Source organism: Dermacentor andersoni, chromosome 4 (genome assembly GCF_023375885.2).
Source record: "Dermacentor andersoni chromosome 4, qqDerAnde1_hic_scaffold, whole genome shotgun sequence".
NCBI lineage: Eukaryota > Metazoa > Arthropoda > Arachnida > Ixodida > Ixodidae > Dermacentor > Dermacentor andersoni.
The window spans coordinates 93,417,734-93,441,783 of record NC_092817.1 but is presented as its reverse complement, the minus strand read 5'-3'; the positions used below and the strand labels follow the sequence as shown (position 1 = coordinate 93,441,783).

The following is a 24,050-nucleotide window of genomic DNA, read 5'->3' as shown; positions in this document are numbered from 1 at the left end:
TTGCGTTGCCAGTGAAATGTCGCTAGTCACGAGGACACGAATTCCGGCACGTGGGATGTTTCTTATGACGAAAAAAAAAGTCTAGAGAGAAACAGAATTGGGATGCTGAGAAATAAGTTTATTGACAGGTGGTGTCATGAGTTTTAAGCGAGCGCCAAACCATCAAAATGCCAGTGTGGTTCTTTTCCTTCGAAGATAAAGCAGTCTTACGCCTCGTTGGTCGAGCCTGCAAAGCAAACGATCCGAAAAAAAAAGAGAAAGAGAAAACGGTCCATGAGAGTCTCAATCTGTCACACCTATAGACAGTAACCACAGCAGACGAGGACAGGAGGACGGGACGACCACTGGTGACGAGCTTTTAAGAAAGACTTAAAGTCGACATCGACATCTGCAGAATGAGTACAGAGCCTTGACCGCGAACATGTGTTTCATTCCTTGTATGTTTCCCGTCTTCTCGATGCGCGCGAGCGGTCAAAACATTCTTAAGCTGGTTCGTAACTACAAATACACAGACAAGGAGAGAAAACAAAAGAAAGAAAACCAAAAGAGCCAGCCACATCAGTTCAGTTAAAGGCGTAGTTTCTTCTGATGGCGGCTGCGCTTGTGAATATATAGATCCGGAATAAAAATAAAATCATTCTGTTCTCGCCAATCGCATACGACTGTCCATGTGTCTGCATCTTTCTGGTGTTGTTTGTGTACCAAAGACGAGGTTTTTAAAATCCCTATCGGTCTCTGCATAACCCTTGTGCGCCTGTTCAGTTCCCTGACGAGCATTGTTGATTGCCTGTTCTTCGGCTTCAGATAATTTGCTCTTAGCTTCCTCCTAATTGAGGTGTTCTTCCCTGTACATACCCTTCCAATGCTTGCTTATACGGAGTGCGCTTGATCAGCCTCCTCATTAGTCCCTCTCGTGTGACCGAGCAGATGGCCAGACGCAGGGGTCTCAGACACAGCGCCAGCTTCATTTGTCTGTGCCTTGTTAGGGAACAACACTTGTTGCCCTCGGTACTGTTTGGGTAGCCCAACAAGCAAACGACGACGAGGTCATTGTGCTGCAGCAGGTCAGAGCCACCCTGCACGCGAATAGGTGAACGCTATTCTTCTATCGGGCACCTCATCATCCGCTCCGTTTCCAAACATCAGAAATATAAGTAGTCGGACATTACGTAATGATCGCCGCTGACAAAATGAAGCTAATATGTGTGTTTGGGGAAGGATAAGAGCAAGAAGATGCGCGGGAGCGTCGCATTTGACAGGTCCGTTTACGTGAGAGAGCAGAAAAGAAAGAAAGAAGTAACGAGATAAAGAAAAGAAAACAGTAGCGTGTGACCGTCGCAGTGTTTGGTCTGACGGGTTGATTGATTTCCGCGTATTAGCGGAATCGGTAACAGATGGCGCGGCTAGCATGAAAATTGCCCCGAGGTTCTCGACCTATGGCTCGCTGATTGGATTTTCGCTCGTCTCGCGGGGACACCAGACGACAGCTGACGGACATTCAGGACGGGACACCGAGACGGCCACTCAATCGTTGAAAGACGCAGCACCAACGATGAACACTGAGAGAAAGGCGAACATATTCGAAACAGGCGCGCCGCTTTTCGGTTTACATCCACTAGATAGTTTTTTTTTCTTCTTCTTTCCTCTGGTTGGTTGTCCGAAGATTTTGTTTCTTCGGAGAGATCGCCAATATTCTGTCTGTTGAGTCGAGTGTTGGCTTTGAGTAACACTCATCACTGTCTGATAATTTAAAGTATTTTGCGATTAAAATTGGCGGCTTTTGACCCCTACGGTATTAGTTATTCTGCTAAAATTAATATGAGAGAGTGTTATATGGCGCAAAGGTAACCACGCGTAAGTTCTTTTTTTTTCTCTCTCGTTTATTTATCTCTCTCTGCACGAATGCGCACCACATTAGCTACATTAAAGAGAGGGTATTCATCATCCCGTTTGTCGTGGAATGCGACACAGGGGCTTAAATGTAAGCGCGTGCTGCTCAAAGCTGACGTACGTCTCACCGCCATTGGCAAATGCCTGTTGACGCGGTATAAATAATTGCTCCCTATCTGATAACTTTCGTCGCGAACTGTTATCTTTAGCTACTCAGCTAAGCCTCGAGCAAGGCTGTTCTTTCAGGTCCCGTTTAATTGGGATGGGAGTTAAACTCGAATAATGTCATGCCCTGGGAGACAAATCTATGATAACGCCTCACATGGAGGGCGCAGCAGACGGTCCTGTTTCGAAGGTTGCCGAAGGAGTCCTTTAGAGCACCTCACACAGCTGTAAACACCTCGCCCTGTAAGGGCTTGCCCCGACGCCCCAAGTTCCCTCACCCGAAAAGCCCGCCACTCTGGTGCTCTACAGAAACTGTTCCAGCATCCCGTATACTGAGTATGGCATCGCCACTGGAGATGCGTCTACACCGTCCCTATTCTATAGAGCCTCCTATAGCTTACTTCATCTCAAATTTCAGGAAAAAAACGGATATTTAGAGAGTTTGGCGACGACACTTAGCTGCATCATCTAAAATAAATAAACTAATGCCATAGCTTTTTCAGATGTCGGCCATCACCTTGTCCTTTCCTATTTTGTCCACTTCTCACTGATAGCTGATGCCTTTTCTGAGTAAACATACAAACATTTGCCGTAAGAGTTTGATATAATGGCGCTTCGTGTGTCTTCAATAGAGACAGGTGGCGCGCAGTTCGCCGCGTTGCCTTGCCGTTGACCAGAGCGTATAGTACATTGTTCGTTTTATGCGAAGCTGGAAACAATCAGCAACCATAGTGCCGGACGAAATTCACTGTCATAAGTATAAGCTTAAGCACTAATGAACAAGTGGTTTAGATAACTTCATTTGTACTCGTCTCCATTGGCGATGTTAAACTCGGCATTCGGGCATGCAGTGCTGCACGAACGCGTTCGGCGCAACGTACGTCGTCGCCTGCGGCCGGGCAGGATATCACCGTTGATGAAGTCGTGGTCCTGCCCGCTTCCAGCGACGTTGCCTACGACGCAGTCCTGTCCGGGCAGAAGGCCTGGTCCGCAATCGCTTCGTTTGCTGCGCAAGTGAACTGGGTTGACATCGTGCGCCCTCAAGTCGTGCTGCGCGCCTTCTCAGCACGCGAAGTGCTTTCAAAATTCTCCGCTGTGTCGGCTCGAAACGTTACAGATGCTAGCGTCTACAACTGACTGATTCTTTCTATATCTAGATCTTTCTATATGGAGAAAAAAAAAAGAGAAAGGATAGCGTTGGGTATAACATCACAATTTTTCAGTGCTCGCTGCCCTTCTCGCGAGGCTCACTTTCCAAACTACGTGCTCATCGCCACGCCCTTTGTCGCTTTCAAGCGTTCGGCGACTCGGCGCTTCCACCCGATGAACGCTGGAATCTCTTCCAGCTTCCACTAATGGGATGACCAATGTGCGATTATGTATTCTCTAATTGGCTATATAGGTGGCAGTTGACGCTAAAAGGTGTATTGCGAGTGGTCACCATAGCTCATTGTGATCCTTGTTGGCGTCCTGTGAAACTATTATTTTAGTATACAAGATCACTTTCTTTTGTAACATCTGGAGGACGTTATTGCATGATAGGCTGGCTGGGTCCGCTTGCAAAAACACATTGTTGATAGGTACGTATAACGTTGAGAAATGTTGAATAAAGAGGCGAATACAGATGGAGAGGCCGGTGCCAGCTTGTGCGTTGCTACCGGCCATCCGCTTCACTCATGTACGCTATACTTGACAGCATGCTTCTTGTATATATTGGTCACGCGTCGGTTTCGTAACGTCTTTTCTGTCTTTGCTGCAGACATTCTCACTGTTCAGCACATATGAACGAAAGACTACGACGGCGGTACTGAATGCATCTTATGTTAGATAGGCAGTTTAGATTATATACAATTTCAATTTACATTGAACGCTCTTGCTAGTTGTAAAGGAAGAGGTAAGAGTTGCTTTCCACAACAGTTAATTTAGCTCTCCCTTGACGAGAAAACCTACAGCTTCCGCACACCGGACACTTTCCCTATCCGCGTATATGCACCTGGAAAATAGATATGAAAATGAAGGAGATGACGTAGTATGTTCAACTCAAGAGTTCTCATAGATGGAAATTAAAGCAGCAGCCAAATACTTTTTCGGTTTTGCGTGAGCGTCTTGTTCGTGTTCGCGTTCCGCAGAATTGCTTAGTTAAGGCGTGATGAACTTGTCCGGCTTTCCCACTGCCCCAAGGTGACTGGGCCGTGTAATGTGCGCCTTTGCTTCAAAAAGTATATTTTCTGAAAGTGCCAGAAAAGAAAAGACAATCTGCAATAGCACATCACAGTAGATTTTTTCCTTGCAGTTCTCGTTTGTGTCGGTTTCCTCATTCGGTATAGAGCATGGTGCGAAATCTGAGTGAGAACAAACCCTACGATCTCTCTCACAAAGCTGTACGTAACACGAACACGTGTTAGCTTTAACCAAATGAACACCGGGCACTTCCACCAAAGGGATACGTGGAATAACTACAAGCGCTTCTACCGATTTCCAGAATGAGCTTAAGGCGCTGCTACGGTGAACGGTGTGGTAACAACGTTCCACAGTTTTTCCACTTACCAATCTGGCAAATCTACTTACAGGAGCTCGATATTTGTCTCCGCGGTTACCCTCTATTCGAGCTGCTGATCGTAGTGAGAAAAAAAAAAGGAAAACACAAGGAAACCTTAAAAATTTTCGCCTCGTCTCCGTTCGTCGCGCTTGACGCAAGCTCTTGACGCTCGATGTGCCGCCTCCGCCCGAAGAATCTTCGATGGACGCGGATGCCATATGGCTGTGTCACTGTGTGGTCTGGTGTCGGAGTCCATCAAAGATGAGCGTCACGTTTCTCTCAATGTGGCCTCTTTCGGCATGTATCATACTTTTTTCTTCCCCCTTTGTTTCTCGTAAAGGACAGGCACCCGACGAGGAGGTCGTGGGTAGTCTGATTTGCTACTCATTTAAAATTCAGACGAGCGCCGTGAAGTGGACGGCGAAACGAGCGCAGTAGCAACACGAGGTACTAGAATAGATTTCATTCTTGCTTAAATGTAGGGAACGAAAACAGCGGTGAGGGAGAGAGGCTAACATAGAAAAAGAAAGAGAGACGTTCACGTGGAAGGGGTAAGCTACATGCCGTAGTGATTCGTTAGTTTCTCAACAGCGGGATGAGAAGTGAAGGCGCGGGTGTACGTGGGCAGGAGTCGCGCGAAACTCGGACAAAGGGCGACTGTTGCTTGGAGAGGACGATGGCAAGGCATAGAAGGAAGCTCAGAAGGAAGAATAAAAGCGGTGATATCAAAGCGTGACGTCCGTAACAAGCGCGCGAAATATCATTCGCGTAAGACAGTCGATGCAGGCATCTTGCGAGGCCGGCGCTGTGATGCTGCTTCCACCGATAAGGAATTGCTGCGTCGCCACTGAAATGCGCAGAAACGCAGCTGTTAGGCTTCTTATAACGCCCGCAAAGGGCGTTAAAACTACGCGACCATGCCGGGTGTGGTGGTGGCCGTGGTGGGTTTGGCGTTGCGCCGCTAAGCCCGAAAGTGCGGGATTAAATCCCGGCCACTGCGGCCGCATTTCGATAGGGGCAAAATGTAAAAAAAAAAAAAAAAAAAAGCTTGTGTATCGCGCAGGTTGGCTGCAGGTTAAAGAACCCCAGGTGGTCGAATTTTACCCGGCGTCCCCAACTACGGCGTGCATAGCAATAAGATCGTGGTTTTGGCAAGTAAAAGCCTTGAATGTAAAGTGAATAGACACCTTTCTTGACCTTTTGAATGTTTTGTGCATGCGCAAGAAAGAAATAAGACGACGATTTTTAGAAAATGAAACAAGCATGAGTGAAATACGGGTTTTTTCAAGTACAGCTTTTATGACGCACGGGCAAAAATGGCACTTTTTTCTTTATTATGTTCACTTTTAAGGAGAAGCAAATTATTCTAGCACGCGAAAAAAAAAAAATCAATTTTATGCATGGTTACGAGCATCCGTGAGAATTTCGCTTTCTTGTGCCTCTATAAATGCTTCGAAATGTAGAGCAATCAGTGCTTTATAGCTCTTGCCACTTCGTCTTCGTTGTGCAGTGCGGGCCATATTAACACGTTGCTCCTGCCGCAGAGCAATAAAGTTTTATAATAAAATGACACAAAAGCGTGGGCCCTTACAAACATTTTGAGATAAGGAACTGAACGCTTATCGCAACGCTTATCGCAACGCTTATCGCAACGCTTATCGCAACGCTTATCGCTAATCAGTTCTGCAGAAACTAACAAGGTGGAGGAAATTTTATGACGAGGAAATATTGTCATCTGCATGAAAGTAGCAAGAAGCTATAAAAGGAAGCCGATGCACTCAACATCAGCTCTGTATTATTTTTCTTTTTTTTTATTCCGGGACTTGCAGAAGGAATGTGTACCAAAAAGTTAAGAAAATACATATAATGAATGCGCGCAGCCCTGCTTGGTGCCGTAGCTTCGCGCTACTCTCGGCTGAAGGACCATATTTCTCTCGCAACGTTTGTCGCGGGCTTATCTTTAATCCTGTCTCTATGGACATTCAGAAAGTGTTAAGAGTTAAAGGTTACCAAAGAAAAAAAGTAGTTTGAAGTATGTTTGTAAATTCGCCTTCTACAGTATCAAAAACGCCACTATTACCTTGAGAGAAGGCTTGACAAGTCAGGAAAAGGCGCCAACGCGAAAGACAAGTGGTGAAGTCGCCTTGAAGTTCTCTCACCAGCTGACCGCTACGTCGCAGATTTCGACGCCGTCTGCTCAGGCCTAGTTACATTTTTATCGGTAAAAATGGACTACATTGTATCCTAAAAGCGCCAAAGACTGAACTTAGCAAGTTTAATACCTTTTACTGGGGCGCGATGGTCCAAATACGAGGGAAGTACTTTGAAATCCATGATGTTACACTGACGTACTGGCGCAAAAATTTAGGGGGGAAATGTAAAAGAAAAAGAAGAAAAGGAAACTTGATACCTTGATATCTATTTTCTCTTTTAATAATCTACATATTGAGGGAAATTAAAAATATAAGGTTTGAAAACATACTTCATCAATCTAAATTGATATAATGTTTCTCTTTAGCATCCATTTTGTACATATGTCTCGTGTTAATATATGGTTTTTCTTTTTCATCTGCAGCAGTACCTGAAATAATACAAAAGCTGGGGATCATATAAGGCTTACATGGAGCCTGCCCAGCCCCAAGTGGACTCTACACAGGCCCCACCTGAGCCCTACTGGAATAATTGGTGCGTTTGTTCGCCTGTTTCTTTTTTCACCAATGGTACTCACTGAAGGGTAGTGAGCTGGCGATGGAGGTCGTCGACGATATCCCGAATGATCTCCAGGCCTCTGCGACGGTTCACAATCTGCCGGATGCTGCGCAGTCAAAAGAAAGGGTGCGAATGTGAGAACAGAAACACTGGGCTGATCACTGAACCATATCGTGAACCGCACTCTAGTTTGCTCAGACAACGAAAACGCGATGAAACAAGCGGTGTCAACTGAACGGAACGCTTTACTTGCCTCATTAGTTACCTATTTGCAATACTGACAGGGCGGGAAAAAATAAATAAAATGCTTCTCACGGCATGAAAGAACGGTCACTCCTTGCTTTCAAAATGAATGTGCACTCAACTTACTTCTTTTTTTTTCTTTTGCAGCTGTTAGTGATGTGATCTGATACACGTGTCGGTGCTTCGAATTAAATTTATTTGGTATCATATTCAATGACAACAACTCCTCTGCACAGATTTGGGGGTCGACAACGACCAGCCCAATCCTATTGAGTCAACCTAAACATACGAATTGGGAATATGGTTCGGCGAAGCTTGGAAAAATAGAAATCACTGAACTTTTACAAGATGCAGGACTCTTTTTTTAACCTGCTACAGTTATATTGAGTTAAGAGAATAGAATAATTTTTCAGCTAATTTATTCGTCTAAGAGCAGGCCTGTTGCGTTTTCGCAATCTACCAACGAGCTACTGCTTCGTTTCGTCCTAGCAGGGCTCCGAGACCAGTGCTAACCTTACTTTCCAGCGGTTCTTTTTCCCCTATAAATACTGTGCCTGTAAAGCGTGCTTTGTTACATTAATTGTCTTTGTGCGGAAAGGCCGAACTAAAAGTGCGTCCAGAACTTGGGAGAGACGTATCATAGCGAGCAAATGTGTCTGCACAGAGACGCGCTATTCAAAAACTCTACAAAGCTAGCAGCGTAAAATAAACACCGAGTAGGTGGCAAAAAAAATTGCGGAGAACGAGAGGGCGACTTGGAAATTAGCATACTACCAGGTTCGAGCACAAGGGAGCGATGGTGCGTGTACGAGCGATCACAAAACTCGTACAAGCGTGTATCACATGCTCTGGCGCACGGGAAGCAAATAGCAGGAGGTAACATAGACGCAATTTATTCTCAGCGTCTGGTACACGCCCACCGAGAGCAAGCGCACAGACGTAATGAGAAGGGTGCGCGGGTGTATCCCTCCGACGTACTGTAGACGCGGACGTTGCTCCTGGCGGCGCGAATGCCTTTTTTCTCCAACAGGCCGTGAAGCACCCTCTAGGCTCCATATATATATATATAATATAAATTTTTGATGTCTGAAAATTTCTTTCGCCTCTGGTCAATGAAACGCGTTGGATGGCATACGGCTGGGACCTTAGCAACAAACGACGCGCCTGTGGTGAACGGAAAAGCTGACCCGATTCGAATAAATTCGAACCAATGCAAGATAACCTAACCTGACCGACACAACCATATCCCGTACCTTACCCTGCCCAGTTAAACCAAACCCTGCCCAGTTTAACCAAGCCCTCCCCAATTTAACCAAGCCCTCCCCAGTTGAACGAAACCCAGCCCAGCTCAGTCTAACCGAAGCCAACGCGACGAAACTTGCCTGAATTTCAAGCGATCCCAATCTCACTCGGCCCAATTAGGTTCAGCCATATACAATTTATTTCCCTACACTCGAATGCTATTAAATACAATTCGACCTAACTTTTTCGAATTCGTTCCGTATGTTAGTGATAGGTCCGCTTGCAGTGCTTTTGCAGCCTTCCTTTTTTGCCGACTGCTTGTGAACGTGACCCGCTCTCCAGTTGAAGGAAAATAATACGAATTTCAGAATCAACGACGCAAAACGGCGAAACCCGACGACGAAGAATTGCGAAAAATTGAAGGAGAGGAAAAAAGGCGGGCTAAGCGCGTTTTGAAACCCTTTGACATTGGGACAGGCTGCACATACGAAGCCGCAGGCCCGGCGTGTTTGCCACAAACTCGTGCAGCGACCGGTCAGATGCAACTCACCCTCGCGGTGGTTCAGCCCGATAATGAAGTCAAGCGCTGATTGCAAGCACACACACAAAAAAAGCGAGCTTTCAGCTAGTGCTCAGATTGACGCTCGTTATCATTCAATGAACGAGGATCGCGTCGCGTAGTTTGCGGCCCGCGCCACGCAGTTCAGCGGCAACTGCAGCCGCCGCAGTGCAAATTAGTCGCCGGTAATTACGTTACCCCGAGGCACCGCAGCGTGCAGCACAACAGCAAACTGTTGTGATTAGGCGAACTATATAGTAAAGCCCGTTCCCGTGAGCTATTTCATTAGCAGCGACCGGGAGCGTCGTTTCTCTTGGTGACTTCGGAATGGGGTCAGCGAAGGCAATAATTCACTGTAATGCTTCGGTCGACAAATTTTCCTTTCGCCGCATGGCCTTCTCTACCTTTTCCGTGGTAGGAAAGAGAAATTTAAATATAACAGCCAAATGTGCCCTTAGACCAACGCCTACGCTGGCGCGACGGAAAAATGTTCGACGTTTTATGAGACAGCTATTTTTTTTAGCGTCGTAAGACGCTCCACTAAAGCGGACTTAATGGTAGAATCAATGTTTTGCAAAAGGTAGAAGCGTACTCTATTACTTTGATTCCAAACAAACCCAAGCACCCGGCTGTTTTCTTTAACAGGGCTTTTAGAAAAAAGAAACATATTACAAACGCTATATTTATATTAAATTCTGAAAACAAAACACTTCGCACCTTGCATAGGACTACCAGCCACCTATATAGTTCGTGCTTTAATATCCTTCTTGTGACTTTCTTTCTAATTCTCACGAAAACTTTATATTTTATTCATGGTTGTTTGTGTTTTTAAATTTTTGGAAAAAGTGGTCGGAATTAATAATACGGGTACTAAATGTGCGCAACAATAACCCAGTGACAGCGGATGCTTTTTAGTTAAATTTAATGTGTGCTTGTAATACGAGTAAAAAAATGAAACCATGCAGCAATCCTCAAGTCCTCACTCGTACAACAATAGGTAGTACATGTAATGGCCATACTGAAACAATTCCTTTTGCACACTCATAATTACATTTTCCTTTGTATTGCCCCAACAAGGACGATGCGTATCAATCAATTTCATGTCTTTTACACTCGAGTGGTACAAAATAAATAAAACACACACATACACGCGTGTAAATATAGGAATGAATACGCAGAACAATATAAGTAGTTGGATGAATGAATATACACGTACACCTTGACCGAAATGTTGAATTTGTGCGTGACGACAAACGCCGCGTCATCATTTGCGCGTTGAAGGTGACCCTGCGATCTTTGATCACCGACCTCCAACTTGAACGCCCAAAAAAGCATTACTGGCATAATCATGGAGAAATACTCACTGAAGACACGTTTTATTGTTTGATAGTAAGTAGTTTCGCGACGTGTCCCTCATTATTCTTTCATGTCACCATTGACAAACACGGCTACGAAGGAACGCTGGAAAGCAAGACTTCGTCCTTATCTTGAATAAAAGCGTATAGTATTGACAGAAGGAGGTACTTTGATTGTAGACTATAGAAAAGCGAGGAAAAGGCTAACAGAGAGACCCGCGCGTCAGTGGAGCTTATGAATGTTGTTTTTACATGTACGCTGCGCCGTAACCTTTTGCTAACTGAAGGTCAGACCGTAGCAGTACCTTGAAATACTTTTCGATGGCAAACCTCAACCTGAAATTGGACATTCCGAAACAACAACGCAGACAACAGGACTCTGGGGAGACGATTGCGCGGAATATCAGTCGTTGGTTTATTCGAGTAACGAAAATATAGCTGATATTCAGCGCCAGTGGTTGTCGCCTTCTACATAGTCCTGTTGTCTGCGCTGTTGTTTCGGAATGTCCATGTCGAACCAACTAGCCCGAATCAGCAACCTTGTACTGAAATCGCTCTTCCCGGAGTGTGCTTTCTGATGCGAAAGCATCAAATGGCCCATTGAGCGAAAAGGCCGGCGTCTGTAGTGGCGAAACGGCACCTAAATTCCCATTGGCTGCGTCGCTACGTCACGTGCGCGCCTCGACGGAATAGAGCGGGCGAAAGAGAACGCCCGTACGCCACGCTGGTGCACCAGGTGTTGCGTGAGGGCATACGGCATCGCCGCGGCGTCACGCCGCCCTCGCTCTCGGAGACCTGTGTTGTCCGCGCGTTCCTGGCCCCTCACAAGCTCTCTCCTGCATTCTAACTTTACCTAGATAATCGCTATAAACAAATAAATGCATAAAAACAGAATTAGAAAGAAAAATGTTGGCGGTAGTGAGTTCCGAACCTATGACCCCGCTATCTGAGGCCGAGCGTCTTGCCCACTGGGCTAAACTAGCACCTTCTAGGTAGCAAGTCCGTTCACTGTACTTTATGACAATATGCTACTTGGGTCGAAATTTTCATTGCCAAGACCGGCTTGACGAAAGCGGTGACTTCAAAATCACCACGGCTTACTCGGGAGCGTCACCATCAGATTCCATGGCAGTCAGGCAAGGTAGTTTGTCATCACGGATACAACGTTTACACTGCCGCCCAAAACTAACGTACAACCATTCAATAAGGTTCGAAATCAATGAAACTGAAACTACAAATTTTAGCCTCTCATTAAATTCAGAAGGAGCCAACATGAAAGTATCCACGCCCGTAGGGTTACATGCAGTATTAAACAAACTTGATACAAGAGAAGCTCACACTCAAGTTCTTTCGTTGCGCGTTTTTTGTGAAACTTCAATTGGTTTAGTGACCCCACCCTAGCTCTGGAAGGGGGATGGCATTTCTGAATCACTCATTTGGACTTTGTTGGTAACCATCAGGATGCCGATCTTGTCTCCATCGTTGTACATCCTCCTTCTATGTCATCATCACCCTTTATCCAGCCTTTACGTCTTCCCCCGCCCCCTCCCTGTGCAGAGTAGCAGGTTAGAGCACGCTAGCTCAGGCCGACCCCTCTGCCTTCCTTCAAATAAACTCTTTCTCTAAACAAACATTACAAGCGGTTTAGAGGACTGATGTGGCAGACTTAACACAATAGAAGCATATTATTTCGACAATATGACCTTTAAGGAAGACAAAAACAGAGAGACTCGAGCAAGCGCAGACGATCGAATTGGCCTGTAAATATATTTGTGCAATAAATGTCACGTCTCGGACTCTGAGTATGAAACTTAGGGTTTCTCATGCGACATCTTTTCAATCTTCTCGTTGTGAAGGATGCAAGCCCTTCGCAAGCTCGGAGTCAGAAGTCTTATGTCATACTGCAGTTGCTGGAATCTTATGCGCAATCGCAGAGCTTCGAGATCAGTATACTTCATATTCCACTAAAAGTAATAATAATAATAATAATAATAATAATAATAATAATAATAATAATAATAATAATAATAATAATAATAATAATAATAATAATAATAATAATATTAATAATTATGTAAGCATATAGACGAAACACAGAGGGAGAAAGAGAAGTGGGCTAGCAATTGTCTCCTAGCTAGAAGGGACCACGCCCACAACCTTGAAGAGGAGAACAAAAAGAGAGAGAAAGAGAAGAAGAGGAAGGCACACCACGACACATCACACAGTTGCACGCAGAGTACGAACATTGCCGACGCGAGTGTAGTCCTGTGGCTGACAAGGATTCCAGCAGAACTTTGTGAGCCTCACATCGAGTGGAAGCACGACCTGTCCGAGACAAGAATTCATTAGGCGCAGTTCGAACAGGAATAGGTTGCTGTAACTTGCTCAGCGGCACACAGCGACAGCTGGGGAAAGTTGGGCATTCTAACAGCAAGTGCTCAATCGTTTCGCTGTAGCATCCACAAGCCAGAGCACGCAGCGCTCGACGCACGTCATTGTCGGTGAAGCCGATGTGCTACATTAACACACCCGATGCCTAACTTGAGCAACGGGAACTTAGTGTGGCGGGTTAAAGCTTGACCAGATATTGGTGCATGGTAAGACTTCTTTGCGACGCGTTGACCCGGGTGCGAGCATTGTAGGTGGTGGTGTACAAGTAGTCGAGCGTCGTCAAATTTGCGCCACATATCATGAATGGAGTCACGGTATGTCGGTCGGCTTCTAGAGCTCTGGGGACGAGTCTCTAGGGACGAGGAGGGGGAGGAGAAGGAAATGAAGAGAGAAGGCAGGGATGTTAACCAGAAATGCGTCTGGTTGGCTACCCTGCTCTTTGAGACGGGAAAGAGGCAACAGAAAGATAAGATAGAGAGAGGGAGGGGAGGGGGAGGAAAGCCGCAGTGTGCTCGCGCACGCACGCGGAGGGCCTGAGCGAGTCAAAGACGTTCACATAGGCCAGTCGCGCACCTCAAGAAAGACAAAAGTGCCTTCATAGCCTTGTGGGCCGACGAGCGATGGGGATGGTCTTCAAGTAGCACCTGCGCAGGCAACGGCCGGTTGTCCAGTCGTCGCAATGCGATAGACAATGTTTGTCTTTCCGACTGAAATCTATGACAATGGCACAATAAATGTTCGATGTTCTATTCCACGCCGCAGACGTCGCATGCAGGAATGTAGGTCATTCCAATCAACGTAGTGTACGCCTTCGTGAAAGCCATTCCCAACCACAGCCGGTATGGAAGCGATACCTCACATCGGTGAAACCCGGGTGGAGGTCGGAGTTGGAGGGAAGGGTTCAGTTCGTACGACCTGGTGTGCCTTATATTTGGGCTGCTCGGCTCTGTTAAAGAGAGCTTGCGAGCCAGGTGACGAAACTGCCTTGCAGTGTCTGTCCTGGAAAGAAGAATGGGAACGTTGTGTTGTTCTTGATGTGACTCTTTAGCAGCTTTGTCTGCTTGATCATTTCCACTGATCCCGAAATTTCCAGGTAGCCACTGGAAAATAATTTCGTGGCCTTTCCGTTTGACGTCATGATGAAGTCTGACGATTTCGTATGTTAGCTGCTCATGATCTCCACCTCTGAGAATTGACTCCATGCTGTGTAAAGCCGGTCTCGAGTCGGAAAACATGGCCCATGTACCAGGACCCTCTGTGTCAATAAATTGAAGCGCACTGCGCAGAGCCGTGAGTTCTGCAGCCGCGGACGGAGAGTGTTTGATAAAAGTATTTAGCTTTGAAGTTTGCATTTTCTCTTTGTCCTCGTCAAACTTCTCATTCTCCTGCTACCCCTCTCCTTTTCTCCCTCCCCCACTACACCCGCACGCACATTATTTTTTGCCCTCAGAGAATCCGTAAAGCGCACGCAAGTTCGCAAAAGAAAGTGACTTCTTGGTGCTGGTATTTCCTTTTACGAATTCGTATTTGCATTCACACAGCCAAGATCAACGCACTCAAAGCGCCCTACTCTGAGCGCTTAGCTTTTATGGTTGGGCTACGCGTAAAACGCGCTGCGAGGTGTTACTGTATGCCAGACTGCGTTCAAGAGTAAAATCAATAATATGTCGGTAACCCTTGCACATTATTGAGGTGAATTTCAGCGGTGCTTAGCGGGCATCTCACGTCGTCTGAAAGCGCTTGGTGACCTCGCTTGGTCTGGCTTCTGGGAACCTTTCGTTCTGCTTAGAGTTTTCACAGAGCTTATTCTCCCTGCGAAGAAATCGGCGTCGCCCTTGAACTGCGTTAAACATTGCATCGAGGTAATTTTATTTAGGCGGCGTGAATTAGAGACGCAGGTGGCGAAGGAACTTCGGCGAATCTGCTTAGTGAACTCCATTTAAGGCCAGATAATTCAGCATCGAAGCTCTTTTTTATCCGCCCGATGTACTATGCACATACACGGACCACGTTGCTGTGCGTTAAATTGTGTAAGGCTCCCGAACGATCTTGTCCGGCTCATGCGTTTGCAGCTTCATACTTGTGCTGTCGGTTTCGCAATAGAGAAAACGTTCGTTGGATTTGCATTTGCTCATTACTACAAAGCATTAACAGGCTGCGCAAGCTTAGCAGGTTTTTCTGCGGCCGACAGTCTAAAAGGTGGTGCAACTCGAGCGTATACTACTGCATGATTGCTTTATACGAGAGACCGCGCAACACACCCCGGCTCGCCTCCTTTTTTTTTGGTCTCCGTTTAAATAGGTGGTATCTTTTCGCGTACTCTATTGCGCCGGGAAGTGGATTCTTGAGCCACTGAAGATCAAGATCGCTACTGGCAAGGTTTACTGAGCAAGAAATGCAGTACGCATTCATTTATCAGCGAAAATGCAAGCAAAAAAGGCGGTGGTTGATTGCGTACGGCAGGGTTGAGTATCTTTGGTGTTCTATGTGTTGCAGCGGGCTCAATTCCAAGAGTTTTCAAAGGCTAGAGGAAGAGCAAGGAATCGGCTTAGTCTATGAGGGTGAGACACATATGCCTTTAATGAAAGAAAGGAGAATAAATAGGTTGAAGGAGCACAATCTCTGGCCTACTTTGCTACTATGCGCACATGAGAGAAGAAGAGGGGGAGGGAGGGCGACGGGTGTGAGAGAACAATCGGAAAGTATGCCAGCGTAGGTTATGACAATAAGGGGAAAGAGTGAAAGCACGTTATTATACGCAGTCACCGAAAAGAAGAAAGAAAAAAGAAAAAAAATCGAAGCCGTCACGTGGGATCGGGCTCGTTATTGGGCAGCGTACTGGCACTCCTGTAGAATGTTCGGCGCTGCCAAGAGCCGGGAATTGAGAGGAACACTGCTTTCGACTTTCAAGTGCATTTGACTGCAATATATGCCGCAGGATTCCTGAAAGATGGTTTAGCGTCAGACGTTAAACGCGGCGTGGATTCGAAAATTTTGACGTAGACTATCACTACGTTTCTCACGATTTCTACGTGCTTACGTTTTTCTGCGTATACACTTAGACTTTATCTATGCACTTTCACTGCCTCACAAACAGGGTCGCGACTGGAGAAATGGTGCTGCCTTCAGTCGAACTTGGAGTCGAAGTGACGGTCGCACAACAATGTCACTTGCGCTACTGAACACTGGGCTGTGCTTCGCGCCCTTTCACTGTTGCTCTAAGCTGCTAGAGTCTAAGGCTATAACAGTGGGAGATTGCCCAATGTGAAAATATCTTGTCATGTCTCTCTGATGCTGTGCTCTGTACTCAAATCACTCGTAACGAACGCGGGAAAATGTCTTTGGCGACGCCCTCGTGGGGGTGGTGGCGCTGTTCTCGCGAACCAATGCTTGTGCGTTTAACTCCCCGGCGAAAGATATCGCACCGCCGCTCTTAGCTGAACGAGCAAGCGTGCTCACGGAATGTATAACGTAAGCAGAAGAAAAATTCTAGTGGGCGGCACGGCTTTTAAACATGAATGGATCAAAAGAACAATACGATCAAGGGAAGTTCGTTCTTAGTGCATCTACAAGCATTACCGGTCGATAGAACGGGCCGAACTTGTCTGTTTGCAAATGTGAAATGCCGGAAGAACTTCGGTTTTCACACAATAAGCCATTAACGCGAGCACAAATTGAGAATAAATAAATAGGGAAGGGCACAACGCCATCAACGCTTCGCGTTTAAGGCTGGAGCCGAAGCAAACTATGACGATTCGAGCCGATGCAATCGTTCCTTGCTGATTCGGGACACATTCACGTGCCCTGCGTAATTGCGCAGGTCGCAGTGGCATCGTCGGCATCGACTCGGCGAAGGGCGCATCGCGAGTGAACGACGACTGCGAGACAAGGGACGGGCGCGCACCTTCGCTCGCATTGGTGCTGGCAGTGACGTTCGTTCCGTTGAGTGGCCTTGTCAACCGCTAATGGTTCCGCCCGTTGCGTATGCACTTCTGAGTGACGGGCACTATCTTTTTTTTTTTGTCCCCCTCTGCAGTAAAGTTCCTGCAGCGTGTTTCTATTCGGCGCCTCAGCTCCTTCACTCGTCCGCCAGTAGATTGCGTGGGGTAGCGGCACTCGGCCCCTCGAAATGGATTGACAGCCACAGTGGGTACAAGACGCGCAAAAAAAGCAAATAAATAAATAAATAAATAAATAAATAAATAAATACACGCGCTGCACATGTACTCATACATTGCACGTTTATTGGGGACGCGGTAGCTGAGAAGCCGGGGGGGGGGGGGGGGGGGGAGGAGACAGCAAGCGTTTGAAATTGAAAACTGAAATTCGAGAAATGTAGGTAGCGACGAGACGCCTCGAAAAAAAACAAAACAAAGGAAGGTGAATAAACACCCAAACAAAAACGAACAAGTGAGTAAAATTAACGCGCGAATTAATATATTCTAACAGCCGTCAGGAATGTCGCCTTGTCGTAATCTGGGTGGGTAAGGGTAAGGGTCATGCGGCACCGCGTCCAAAGGGCCCAGTCACACACAATGTATAATAGAAATGCGCTTTTGTATAAAATCACACCGTTGACGACGGCTCTAAGTGCTCAGTGGTTTGATCCCCGGTGTCTATGCAATTATTTGATTGGTAATATAGCTCCTGCTAACTGATATGTCAACACATAAACACGATATCCAAAAAGGCTTTTCGTTTAGGAGTTCGCACTATCGTCAAAGCTTAGAAACTCGAACACGCTTCTTTTAGCGATTCGGCTCAACTTCGCCTTGTGCAACAGATAGCACGTAGGGCAGCTTGATACCTAGCCTGGCTATACGGCGGCGATTACCAAAGGCGATAACACCATCCGCGGAGCTGCTATCGAGCCACCTTAAGATGGATGGATGGATGGATGTTATGAGCGTCCCCTTTAGAACAGGGTGGTAGGTTGCCCCACCAATCTCCTGTTATTACATGCCTAATGTCCTACCTTTGCTAAAAAGAAAACGAAAGAAAAACAAACCATGATGAATTACCAAAACCAAACATTCTGAACCCTTATTGGGAACTTTCTTGCACGCCTCCGTTGTTTGTAGTTTCCCTACTTTTCTTTCACCAGTCTTCCAATCGCCGCTTACTAATCTATACTGCGGACACGTTTACTTCCCCCTGCTCTCGCTGAACCCAAGGGCTTCAAGGAGGCCAGTGATTCCTAAATCGACCGCTGGGCAGATAGCTTCACATTCTAATAAAACATGCTCCATCTCTCCCCCAGCTTTACAGCGAAAAGCACATGCTCCTTCTTCCTTGTTATATCTCGCTTTATAGGTGCGTGTTCTGAGGCATCCTGATCTCGCTTCGAAAAGTAATGAGCTTCCCTTTGAGTTATCACAAATTGCTTGTTTCCTGATCAGGCAGCTCGGACGTCAAACCAAGAAGACCGCTGCGTCCCCATTCCTCTCTCAAGGACCGACGCCGCAAGACAACTTCGCAATCTAGTTCGCAAGATCTCCTTAGCAGAGTGGAATACCGCACATACAAGGCGCACAATACTGCACAGACTACACCCGTCACTGGAACTCGGACCTGCGGCCAGTTTGCACCGACGCGAAGCGTCTGATCTGTGTTGGTTGTGGCTTGGAGTTGCCTTCACGAATGCCTACTCAGCACTAATTGGAATGGCTGATAGTCCTGCATGTTATGTTTGCGGATGCGAGGAGAACATTGACCACTTATTGTGCCATTGTCCTCAATTTCGAGCACAAAGACAATCTTTGTCCAACACATTGAGAAAATTAGATGATCGTCCTCTGAGTGAACAGACAGTACTAGAGCACCGTCCCCATCGATCATCGTTTCAGAAGGCAGTGAAGGCACTTTTGTGCTTTCTCAGAACGTGTGGCTTGCGCGAGCGGCTTTAACCCGAGTACTGTCCGTACACGTCTCTACACATTCTTTCTCCCTTCTCTCTCTTCCCCTTCTTCCTTTCCCCAGCGTAGGGTAGCCTACCAGACCCTTGACTGGCTAACATCCCTGCCTTCCTATATTCCTCTCTCTCTCTTCTTGAACTGGTATCCGGAATAAATCTAGAATAATAATTAAAAAAAAAAAGGGATTCAGAGCAGGGTTAACTCATAGTGGCGTGTCTTCCCCTGTAGTTCGTTCCGAAAGCTCAGGTATTCTAAAGTGATGCATTAACAGCCAATGTACCGTCGTTAGGGATAAGGGTTGAAGTGCTTTTTCTTTAACGAGGTTTTGAAAAAGGCAACAGCAAGATATATGCCCGCGCGGTGCTCATTTTGTGCCATCAAGTACCAGCTCGTCCAAGCGTCTACCTTTATTAAGAAAACATCGTCCCCGTCAAGGTTACGATTATTAGCGCGCAGTTTTTCTTCGAACAAAAGGTGCTGGCGTGATGCCGAAATCTTGCGCGCCGCTATGCTAGTGAAGTTAGCCTTGTCCACGCAGCGCTAAAAAAGAAAAAAAAATGAGAAAGAAGAGAGAAAAAAAAGTTGTGCATTACTATGCTAAGAAAACATTGGTGTTGAGAGTTTCTGTTGCTGATTCACCTTTAATTTCCTTTTCTCACGTTTTCGTGCTAGGGCAAGGAGAAAATTATTTTCTCCCGGTAACATTATTTTTCAATATGACGACTGGATGGCAAAACAGTGCTTAAAAGTTAGAGTGTTCTTTCATACTTTGAACTTCGTTAACGTGCTCTGACCAGAAAGATCCGGGGAAAGTATTAAATAAAAAAAAAACGTTGACGTTGTAAATTTAATATATGCGCTATTTTGAGCTTCGAAGCATAGATGATTAGCTTGAAATTTCTAAGATTATGACGTCAGCTCTACTAAGGACTATACTTCGTCAATATTAACGAATTGCCAATGCGGTAAGGGCCCTCTTTTGTTATTGGGATACTTTTTCAGTGTATTCTACAGCGCATAGAGAAGGGCCCAGTCGTTATCACGGATCTGGGAAACACGTGACACTACCTACAGCGATAGTAACTGTACAACCACCTTCAGAAATTCGTTATAACGCTTTTATTCCGTACACGTGTGACGCTAGCGAAAATGCCGTCCGCGGGACCAAATACTCCTCCTTTTCTTGGCCGCAACTTCGAAAGAAGACAGGAAATTGAAGCAGAAAGTTCTCGTACAAAGAGAGGCGGCGACTTTGTCTCTGGCTTACCTCGCTGCGGATGGTTTACTCGGTGAGATCAAAATACTCGCAACTTTTTTTGTACTCGGCAAGCCCGAGCCTCCACGACGCATGGTATCGTTCGCGGCCGATTTCGCTCGCACGCCGAACGCTGCTCATCATGAGTTCGCGTGGCCGGCGCGGTCTAGCTGCTAATCCACCCAGGCATCACTTTGATTTGAGCGAGTTTCGACACCGTTCGCGCGGATTCGATGTTTCTTTTATAAAATTTAAAACTGCGTATTAAGTTTCCAGAGGACATCCCGTGTTGGTGTGGCAACGCGAGCAGCGATGCTATCCATCGATTGTCGTATACGGGCTCCGAGGTTTGGGACCCGCGGGACCTTCACGTTGTTTTGTCTATCTTTTCCAGTCGTACTGTGTGAGGCGTCGTGGTAAACTTGTCATGGCAGGGATAAAAAAGGCCTCATGCTTAGGGAGCCATGAAATGTCTTTTCGGCAGTCATTCGCGTGTGTAATCTGCAGTCGGTCTTTGATAGCGGGTGCATAACGGCGTGAGGTGGTGTCAACGGCCACATTTTATCGGGTCGTTGACGCCACCGTGGTAGTTCGTGGAGATGTGCCAGAACCGTTGCGACGCTGTTGTTCTGTCTTTTTGGGCAGCAAATTGCCGCAGAAAAAAAAAAAAAGGAATATCGCCCTGCATAGCGGGAACCCACGTTTGTTGTTCGAATAGTTGAAATGAAGAGAAACGCAAACAGTTGGAACTCGCATTTTCACCTTTTGTTTATTTTTATTTTTTGCACGTACCGCTTTGCGCCGATGCAGTTTTTCAAACATGCAACGTTCGTGCGTCCCTCTATTGCACCAAGTAGGTGGAGGTGGTAGTTGCTCCTCATAAGTGAGTGACTAAGGCAGGAACTAAACTATACCCGATCACCCTCACCCGTAACATCTCATAATAATCAAAGTGCCATTGATGGATTTGAGGACGACTAGGAAGTTGAATAAGTTTATCGACCTACGTAAGCGGGCATAGATGGGAAGAAATCGCTTCATTTCTTCAAAGAAAAAGAAAACAAGAAACAGAATTAAAACAACATTGGCTGGATTAGTCCCCCCCTCCTCCTCATTTCTCTCTTACCAGAGGCGTTTCTTCCAAGAAAGAAAAAAGAAGAAAAGAAAAGCGAATCATTTAACTTGATACTGGCCGAACGTCGTACCTAAAGGCGCTGGTAGCCTCAAAAGCAGATCGGACAGTCCGATATTTACAAGCGGTTAAAATCTTGTCAGACACCTACGAAAAAAGTGCATTCCTGTCCCAATGAAAATGCGCTAGTTAACATTCGCGAGCCACAAGTCACGCAATAAATACTTAATCAGGCATATACGCTTCACGAAAAGAAGGCCATCTCTTGCTCGTCTTATCTTTTGGAGCATCCTACATGCGGTAGAGCTAACAAGGCACTGACAACGAAAAAAGGATGTGACTGCTCGTGATGTGCTCCATCAGTTCAGGGCAAAATGTTTCGAAACGCACTTCTCTCGTTAGTAGTTATGCAGACGCTCCGTGTAACTTAACGTATACGGCGGGACTCTAGTGTAGGGCTGCAGATAGATGAACGGAATGTCGTGTTTTATGTCTCTAATTTTTTAGTTTTTGGCAGCTTATGTCTAGTAGTTTTCTAGAATTTCACTCGTCAACCTGAACTTCGAAGAAAGCCGATAACCTCAATTATGTTTCGCGTATAACGAGGTGTAGGATCGGCTGGTCTCAGAGCTTTGACTGCGCTGCCCGATAATAATAATAAATAAATGGTGGGGTTTTACGTGTGAAAAACCCCAATCCGTTTATGAGGAACGCCTTAGTAGGGGGACTCCGGATTAATTTTGACTATCTGTGTATATATAAGCGGGCCCGAAACACGGGCCCGGGACACAGACACGGGTGTTTTTGCATAAGCACGAGGTCACGCGATTTGATCCCACAACCTCGGGCTCAGCAGCGCAACACCATAGCCGCTAAAGCACCACGGCGGGTCGTCCGAGAATCGGGGAGGATTGCCTCCTATAGCCCGGTACTCTGCGAGTGTGTGCTTCAGTGTTAGACTTGTTTGCTGGAGCTCGTTCTGTCATTGCTGACTGTCATGCTTCGCCCTTAAGAGGATGACTTTGCCTAAACTCTACTTACGCTTTCGCCTTTTCATGGACGCATGAAGAGCGACAAACAATGACTGAATAATAATAAAAAAAAAGCGACAAGCAACATGAAAGAGTTCCTTAGATTAGATATACTACACTACTTAAATCCCGAAACTTCCCAGTAGGTTATGAGGGACGCCCGTATTGGTGCGCTACCAATCAATTTTGACTACCCTGGATCATCGTGCAGTCAAAGAACAGTACGCGAGCGTTTTTTAACGTACCACCTTGCCACCAAAACACTATACTGCAAAGTTGATAAACACTTACCACACATAGGAAAGTGGCAAATAAGGCTTTGACCAACTTCTTTACGGCGTCTTGTTGTTGAGCGTATCGTTTTCTCGAAGCACGCGAGGTTTGCGAGAAGAAGGCCCCCTTTACGCCTCCGCTGTAGTGTCACCATTCTTGATGTTGCCTACGTGGTTTTCCCGTGTTGCCTTGCTTCGTCCGTTGTTTTATTTGGTGCCTTCGTTGTAATCATGTATAACCACCTCGCCCACCAGTACGTGCTCAGTAGCGGCCTTCACATTTCCCGAGAAACATATGTAACGGCGTGTTTTTGACGCAAGAACGCTATTTTCATACGATGGTTCGTACATCGTAAAGACCGGTAAGTCCCTCCCTAAAGCCCACTCCATCTTTTCTCTCTTTCCACTTCTCTATCGCACGCTATCTCGCAAGATTCGACGCATACAAAAAGGGCAGGAATCTGGGGCAATACAAATTCTTTATATAAATACCCTTCCATTGTGTCACCGTCGCTTTTACTGCTTCTTTCGTGCACACAGAGTACTTATATTTTAATTTTTCTTCTTATTAATTGCGTTCTGCAAGAAAGGGTCGGCAAGACCGGGTGAGAAGCTCAGTGCGTGGCACCGACTCATGCTCGCGTCAGTGGGAACCGGTGGAAATTAGGAGCGCAAACTTCAGGAGCACGAGAGACCGTCCATTTCTTTCTGTCTGCTTCCTTCTTTCTTTTTTTTCGTTGTTCTCTTGGTCTCGCACGTGTTTACCGAGACACTCGCCAAGCTGGAGGAGCTTGGCGACTCCAGTTCCTCCCCCCTCTCTCTGTCTTTATCTCTTTCTCTCTCTCTTTCTTTCTGCACCGTTGATGCGGTACTGCGATGCGCTCTGACATAGTCGTTACAGAGGGGAGGCTGATTCTAACCCTTCTAGCGAATCGAAAGAGGAGACCTCGTCAAAGAATGCGCCGACATGGTTCCGATTTCGCGCATGTGAGCCTCTGTCGCTGCCAGTCGCTCGTTGTTCTCGTGGTTGGCCGTCGTCGTCGTCTTTGTTCCGCGGAGTTTTCTCACGAATCACGGTTCAATATTTATGGACTACGCTGTCGTACTCCTCTCTTCGCGCCCGTCATCTTTTTTATTTTTCCAGTCACCGAACGGGCCCGCGTATCAGACGGGGGGCGAGCGACGGCTCTTCTCACGTTTCGCCTTCGTCACACTTCAATAATTAGTTCGTCTAAATGCAATGAAGCGCCGAGTGACGTATCGCGTTACCGACTTCGCAAGGGCCGCGCGGGGGGATGAGTTTCGGCCCGTGCTGCTCGTTGAGAGTGTCGTCGCTACACGATAACTTTCAT

The 24,050-nt window shown here is 46.4% G+C and overlaps 1 protein-coding gene and 1 long non-coding RNA gene across 3 annotated transcripts in view; one reads left to right on the top strand and one right to left on the bottom strand.

The window, feature by feature from the left end:
• Positions 1–24,050, top strand: part of LOC140217353 (uncharacterized) — a 104,816-nt gene that overhangs the window by 12,804 nt on the left and 67,962 nt on the right. Inside the window, exon 2 of the long non-coding RNA XR_011893875.1 lies at positions 7,170–7,279. This is a non-coding gene — a long non-coding RNA (uncharacterized lncRNA). The remainder of the gene's footprint in view (positions 1–7,169; positions 7,280–24,050) is intronic.
• LOC126536490 (uncharacterized) overlaps positions 1–24,050 on the bottom strand; it is a 97,363-nt gene that overhangs the window by 6,505 nt on the left and 66,808 nt on the right. Inside the window, exons 2-4 of one of the 2 annotated variants that reach the window (XM_050183483.3) lie at positions 7,323–7,409; positions 2,937–3,061; positions 98–226 (exon numbers count right to left, since the gene is read on the bottom strand). In XM_050183483.3, coding sequence (XP_050039440.1) covers positions 207–226; positions 2,937–3,061; positions 7,323–7,409 — 232 coding nt within the window. In that variant the 3' untranslated portion in view covers positions 98–206. Of the gene's footprint in view, positions 1–97; positions 227–2,936; positions 3,062–7,322; positions 7,410–24,050 lie in introns of those variants that run through there. The other variant, XM_050183481.3, reaches the window with a different exon arrangement.